Here is an 8,084-nt window from a genome sequence, read left to right on the forward strand (position 1 = left end):
GTGTATTAAACATTAATTTGATTAGTAAATTAAATGTTTGATGATATTTATGAGTATGACCATTTTATTTCTGATATTTTGTCATCGCATAACTTCCCTCCCTCCTCCCCTTGATATATTGCTACGGAATTTAGTGAAAATAGGGAAAAAATTACGCGAATAAATACGTTGGCATTAACTGTTGCCAATTTATGATTTCAGGTATACCGAAAGGAATGGATTTCACTTTAGTTATGGATACATTCCTAAAAATTGATGGTGTTGTTCGAGTTCATAACTTGCGGATATGGGCCCTAAGTATGAATAAAACGGCCCTGGCAGCCCATCTAGCTATTGGTAAGTATTACGAACGCCTTACGGTAATATCTAGTTCTTACTTTAAGAAAGTTGTTATTTTTTTATTTTTTGAAACTGTTAGTGTTAAGTGTTTTATTGTAAAAGTGTAATAATTCTTTAAAGTATACTTCTATGTTTGAATTTGTTCTGTGACACAAGAACTGTAATCACAACTGGCAATGGTAGTTCAAAAGACATGGTTTTCAGAGTAAAGTACCTTTCATTATAAAGTATAAAAGATTTGATTTTCTGATGTACATTATACTGAGATTTCACTGTAATATAAAACTTAAAATTGTGGTTCAAAAATGGATGCGGTGTGTAATTTAACGAATTGCTCATTACACGAAAGTTTGAAGTTCTTGAGATACGACTTTTGGCTTAGGAGGGCAGTACAATTCATAATCTTGTCAGAAAATTTAGAGAGGCTGAAAGTGTGTGAAACAAAAACATAGAAGGATGCTACATGTTTTGGCCCAGGAAATATAAACAATGCAATACAATTTATGTAGAACGTTTTTTATATGGAATTATGATTACTTTTTTTACTAATGGCTGGTACTTGGTTGTTCATCAATATATATAATGTAATTACATCAATAACTGGGTAATGACGGATGACTGGTCCAAGAGATTCTTTTGCAACAGGCCACATGACATGCCCATAACACAGCTGCAACCAATGAAAGTGCCACGTAGCAGTAAAGTTACAGATTTGGCACATGTTTCTTATAATAATTTCTTTGCATTCTCATACTCCTTGTTCCATCATTTGCCCATATATCTTTTTTTGGAATTTTCCTTTTCGGATTGTACATACACAACAACATTGTATGTGTGAGGATGAGCTATGTAACACATTCAGAATGACATGATTTTCGAATCAAAACAGTCTTCATTGATAAATGGGTAAAAATGTGTCAGTCTTTCTTCTGATAGCACACTGGACATATATCAGAAAGTAAGAAAGAGTTTGTGCTAGAATGAAAATATGTCTGAGGAAATACAGTAAAAGAAGTTAGAAAAAGGACACTGATTCATAGAATAGGTCATTAAATTTTTCATAATACAGTAAAATCCCTCGTATCCGGCACCCAAATAACCAACAGTACCAAAACAACGGCACTCTTGGCTAGGTTAAAAAAAAAAATCATTCATGTGAAAGGGAAGAGTTGGACAAAGATGTGAGTGGTTTTCGTGGATCGCACATGCTGTATATTGTGTTTACTCTTTACATTATTCATGCGTGCAAACTTAGACTGAAAACCCTGTTATGTCCATGGAGTAGATCGGGTAGCATCGGTAAGCTGTCATTTGGGCCTTACAAACAATGCGCAGAGACGATATCTTTAAATTTACCACTTGAACTCGTCTGTTTAGAAGGAGTGTTGGATGAGTCTAAATAGAAAAGTGTGAAATTCTCTGTTCCTACAGCACGTAAAAGTTTCATTCAGGTGATAGATAGTATATATAAACAAGCAGACATTAGAGATATGTTAAAGAGGTCTAAATTATTGAGTGCTACTTCATCGTCTTCATAGTTGCGATGTTGGCTATACTGTTCTTCACGTCACATGAAAATTGTCATAAGGTTATGAAAACTTTTAGTATTTCTTATGCTATTATGTATTACTGTAATTATGAACTGATGAATGTACGTTACCGTATTCAGTACTACAAGTAAACATTATACGTATTTCAAAATTTTATTTTTAATAATATCTATATGAAAATTACTAAATTTCAACATGTAAAAAAATTTTTGTGCAGTACAGCATGTCTTTGCATAACCTATAAACGTATTTTCCAATTATCCGGCACTGGTTTTGTCCCATAGTTGCTGGATACGAGGAATTCTACTGTATGTACCTACATATGAAGGAAAAGAAGGAATGTAGATGTCCAGTAGCTTTCAATCCGACACAAGAAAGAGTTTCAGTCCATCTTCATAGTGAGTTCTTTGCAGATGTATTTTTCCCACCTAGTGAGTGAAGAGCAGTTCTTATCACCCACATAAGTAACTCATCTAACGTTTCCTAACTCCGACTCTGACAATCTGATCAAACTCTTCCACAAAGGAAGGCAAGACATTATATGAAAATCTAAAGGCCCTGTGTTGAAGATTTTAATAATAATAATAATAATTTATTTAACCTGGCAGAGTTAAGGCCATACGGCCTTCTCTAACACTCAACCAGGAGTAAAGACTGCGTTACAAAAACACTACAAATTTACAAATTACACTACAATTTTACACACAAAATTGAATAAGATAATAATAATAATAATAAAAAATAAACAACAAATAAGAAGAAATCGGACATAATATATAACATACAGAAAGAAAGAAAAAAGCATAATAATATGTGAACAGCAGGTCAAAATAAATGAGGCATACAAAAAAAAGACAATTATTCATAATAATAATAATAATAATAATAATAATAATAATAATAATAATAATAATAATAATAAAATAAGAATAGTAATAATTATGATGATGATGATGATAATAATAATAATAATAATAATAATAATAATAATAATAATAATAATAATAATAATAATAATAGGAACTAGGCTAAAAGCGCTATTCTTTAAATTTCACACACGAGTTTGCATCGGGTTTTTCCTGGCTAATCACATTGCTTCATTTTCCATTTATTACTAGAACTCCCTCTTTCATGCTCATGCCAATCCCATTTTATGTTTAACTTACCCTCTCCTGCATATCCAAGCATTATGTCATTCTGTCATTTCTAATGAGCAGATAGAAAGGGGAAAGGAGAAGGGATGGGGAAGAGAGAAGGGTGATTGGGTAGGTAAGTGAGTGAATGTTATTGAAAAAGATTAATTTAATTTAATTTAATTATGCAGCTCCTGGTGTCAGCCCGCAAAAGATTCTGCAGACAGCTTCACATGAAATTCGTTCCAAGTTTGACTTCTTCGAGATGACGCTGCAGATAGAAGAATTCGACCAAAACATGGAGGACTGCGCTCAGTGCAGGTGTCCAGATTCGTAGCATTTTATAACAAAATGCGTCTAGGACAAGTCCTGGGAAAAACGTAACTAATAATTAATTTATATAAAATGAAAGACAGGTAATACACTTCTAACATGAGCTTTCAAAATGGAAGTACTATGCCTGTGTGCCTTCTCCGACCTTTTATTTTATTTTTACTCAGGAGTTGGATAAACTTTAGAGGCTTCTGAACTCTTAACAACTCTCGCAATTAAGTGCAATCTAAGAAATTCGAGAAGTAAGAAACACAGAAATAGTGTTTTAATAATTTTTGTGTTTTAGTAGTTACATTCCAAAAAGGAAAAGAGACAGTTTGATAATATGACATTTTAATCATTCCATTCACGTAACTGTTTATAGTTAATTAGCCTACCGTTATATAGGGTTATTTGAAAGTAAGGTCACTTTTTTTTTTTTAAATTGTAGAAGCTTTGTCGAAAGTAAGTTTATATAAAAATAGAAACAGTAATTTAATTAATTAACAAAGTATTGGGTTAATGTTACGATACTTGTTTATATTTGTTTCATTTCTGTTATCTGACATTTTATTTTCAAATGTAAATAAATCACAGCTATTCAAGCCATTCCAGATGTAATTGATCTTAGTCATTGTTACAGTAATGAAAAATTTGGGCAATCATTTACTCAGGAAGTCCAAACATTTCGCAGGATTTTGTTTTGGGTGCTGTACAGATTCTGAAAGAGAGGGTTAAAAACGAATTGCGATCATATTTGATGTAATCTCTGTCTATTCTGTGAATGAAGTTGTGTTTTTATCTTTACTTATATTTAAACTTCACTTTTAACAGAGTTTCAGTGCTTACTTTTGAATAACCTAATATAATATATATCACTGTATTTACTCTCTTGATCATTTTTGATCAGAAGTAGACTATAAAAGAATGTTAGGTTAAAGAGTTGAATCCGTGACAGTGATGTTTGGCATTTTTACAGTTTCATATATTATATAATATTTCAATCACTTACACAACACCACACTCGATATTCTTCATTAATATTTTATAATAATTATACTTATCACTGTATTTAATGGATAGATCTCTTACATATCATTTATAAAGTTATATGTCCATCATATTCAGTAATTATTAACTTTGGAAACCATTATGAGTCAGAAAACAATCATTAATTCACAAAGCTGACAGGATTCTTGCAGAAGTACAACTTAAAAAAAACTAATAGCTAATGGAATCATGGTTCCATGAGAGAGTCTTTTTGTAAATACATCCAATAAACTTAATTTTTTGACACAGATTTTTAAATTACCCCTGGATCAATCATTGCCAATAATATTATACTGTACTACTGGCTGGCATACGAAAAAGTAACCTGGATTCATATAGATTAAATACAGAATAATATTAGTAGAAATAACTACAGAAACGATGTGCGACTATATGGCTAATATTCTTCTTCAATTCCTGTATTGTGTGTGAATTTGTATCGTACACCATGTTCTTCAAATGTCCTCACAAATAATAATCATATGTTGAAAGGTCTGAAGAATGTGAAGGCCATAAATTTTTACTAACCATTCGTTTTTCATAGAAGACCTCATGGGCCTATACCTGTTTTTTTTTTTAAGTTGGGACATGACAGTTAAGCGGCCGAACTTGGAACTACAGCACTATGTTGACAATATGGACTAACACGCTGTCAGCTGATGAGAGCTAGCAATTGACATTAGATGGCTGACGTTAAAACATTAATTGACAATTGACGCAAAAGTAAAAAAAATTATATAAAAATCGACAGAGAATGAAAGACGAAACATATCAGTGCTAACATAATAAACGTCTTTACAAGCATATTATAAGTGCCAATAAGCTGAGAATATAAAAGTTTATTGAGTGTTTGCCATCTAAAAAGCTTGTCACCTGCTGAGTGAAATGTATTCACTAAATTAGCATGATGTGTGTGACATGTTACATATATGAATGTTTTTGACAAATGGCAAACATGTTACAAATGTAACAATATATGTACATATTACTGGATAAGAACACAAACAATGTCAAAAATTAAAATAATTACATGTGAATAATTAAAATAATTAATATGAATAGTTAAAATAATTACTGCTGCTTGATAAGTTGTTTAAAATGTAAAACACTAAAACAGTGAAGAAAGTTAGCTTCCATTAATGCATTGTATGACAAATGGTATTGTTTGTAGCTATTTGTTTACATGACACATTTGTTGGCTCAGCTATAAGAGCCAACAAATGTGTTACATAAACAAATAGCTGTAAACAATACCATTTGTCATACAATTCATTAAGCTAATTTTCTTCATTGTTTTAGTGTTATATTTTAAACAACTTATCAAGTAGCAGTAATTATTTTAACTGTTCGTTTGTAATTATTTTAATTTTTGACATTGTTTGTATTCTTATTCAGTAATATGTTCATATTGTTACATTTACACCAAAATGATCTGAAGATGGCAAATATTTGCCAGAAACGTTGATCTATGTAACATCATGCTAATTTAGTGAATACATTTCACTCAGCAATTGATAAGCTTTTTAGATGGCAAACATTCCATAAACTTTTATAATAAATGTCGCCGAAAGAGTTATTGAGCACTCACCACTGTAACTTTGGCAACTCAACCACTGTTACCACAGCAACAGGCCTACCATGGTTTGTGACATTCAGTTGTTTTTCTGATCACAGCATTAATGTTATGTTCCATATTAAAAAAAAAAAAAACAAAACAAGTATAATGCAGGGATATTTGAGTGAGATGAGTACAGAATTCATAAAAAATCTTCATGTACACTTTCGTATTGATGATATTATATATATATATAAAAAATATTGGTTCAGTGATGTGCGTTCATACATTTGGTCATGAAATGGCTGTTTGTGCACAAGGTTAGAGTTCATTGCCACCCAGTACGATGTGTTCTGGAAATTTACATAACCAGCCTCAACACTCATTATGTACCGGGAAGAGTTTAACAGACCTGCATCAATGCTATTCAGAAACCATGTGCAGTAATGTACACATTTGCAGTTGTTGAACTCCCTGTAATTGATGCACAGCTGTGACACGATATGATTTTAAATGCAAACTCTTTAAAACACACTGCCATGTTCTCCTGCTTATGTGTGTCTGCAGCTCCAAGTTACGTGGTGATTTCTTTATCAGTTTCTCTAGAATAATTCTAATTTCATATGTTGTTATCCCATAACAACTACTATATTACATTTATAATAAGAATATGTATGTCACCATCACGGATCCAACACTTTCACTGAATTTTATCCAGAGAGAGATTAGAAATAAAAATATTTAACTTTAGACATAGAGAAAAAAATATATCATAGATCCGTAATTGACTAAATACTAAATAAAATATTATAAATGTTATTGATGTTTTTATGTACAGAAAATAGAGAATATTGCAAACATTGATTGTTAATCCATCTACGAAGTTAAGCAATAGATGACAGGATAATCTTAACAATTCATCAGTGCCTTGAAATTAATAAACTTTTACAAGTATAACATAACCTTAGAAACAAATGTTTGAGGGAATGACTCTATAATACAGGTAAGTCAGCTAAAACCGTAGTATAACATGACAAGAAATCAAGGTCAACTGTACAAATTAGTTTGCGAAATAATCATTTGAGGAGATATACTTGTGTTTCATTCACTGATTTTTTTTTTTTTTTGTGCAAGGGAAAATACAATAATTTTTTGGTTCAGGGGAAATACTCTCGTCTTTATTAGCTGATCAGACACATTACTAATTTTAATTTGATATTTTGCTATAACATCAACTAAGCTGCCAAAGTCTTTGGTCTAGGGATAATTATTCGGAATACATTGCATAGCCATCTTTACTTGTTTCTCCTCTCTTTTTGGCACAGTGACTAATGAGGGAACAGTTTTCTTACCTGTATTCTAGAGTTTAGCGTATTTGAGAACTGCTGATGATGTCACGAACAGAAGCGATATTCTCTCATTTCGTTCCTACATATTTGTACTTACTAACACGCAAAAATCAAAGTATGTGAAATGAAATTTGTAAATGAAATGGAGGTAATCATTATGCAAATATATATAACGAAGCATAACTGGATTTCGTCACTCCAAATTATTATTCTAATCTTGAGTATTATCTTCAAAAAGCTAATTGATCATAAGATCTTATGTCTATAACCTATGTTATTTCGAAACAGATTTGAAATCATTGAAAGTATAGTCTCTTTTTAACAGGTGCTTTATCATAGTGTCAGTGTTTCTCAAGCTAGAAAATGAAAGAATATTTCATTGATAAGATAAGTAATTTTGTTTTCTCTACATCAGATATATTTAATTGTCTTTCTTCTCACTTTGATGTTATTTTACTTCTCGTTCACTCAGTTTTCTTGGAGTAGGCCCTATTTCATAGAAAAAGTAGTTTGAGAAATGCTGTACAATGAATTTCCTCAACTTCTGTGCAATATTAATATCACAAAGATGTAATTCCAAAGACGTTCTTTAGTCTTATGATACAAAATATGCCTCATAAATAGTGCTTCCAGTTTTATTTATAGCTCTTATTTATATTATTAATTTGATGTGAATATTGGATCACGCTTAATATACAACTAGTTACGTGTATTTTTATGTAATTATCTTCATCATCAATGTAATTTTGCTGGTAATGATTTAGAGATTTTTATATTTTTGAAAATTATTTAATTG

The 8,084-nt window shown here is 31.1% G+C and overlaps 1 protein-coding gene across 2 annotated transcripts in view; it reads left to right on the top strand.

The window, feature by feature from the left end:
- Positions 1 to 7,063, top strand: part of LOC138694285 (proton-coupled zinc antiporter SLC30A2-like) — a 63,243-nt gene extending 56,180 nt beyond the window's left edge. For both annotated transcript variants that reach the window (XM_069817805.1, XM_069817806.1), the window contains exons 7-8: positions 202 to 336; positions 3,214 to 7,063. In XM_069817805.1, coding sequence (XP_069673906.1) covers positions 202 to 336; positions 3,214 to 3,359 — 281 coding nt within the window. In that variant the 3' untranslated portion in view covers positions 3,360 to 7,063. The remainder of the gene's footprint in view (positions 1 to 201; positions 337 to 3,213) is intronic.
- Positions 7,064 to 8,084: the final 1,021 nt, after the last annotated feature.

Source organism: Periplaneta americana, chromosome 2, assembly GCF_040183065.1.
Source record: "Periplaneta americana isolate PAMFEO1 chromosome 2, P.americana_PAMFEO1_priV1, whole genome shotgun sequence".
Classification (NCBI taxonomy): domain Eukaryota; kingdom Metazoa; phylum Arthropoda; class Insecta; order Blattodea; family Blattidae; genus Periplaneta; species Periplaneta americana.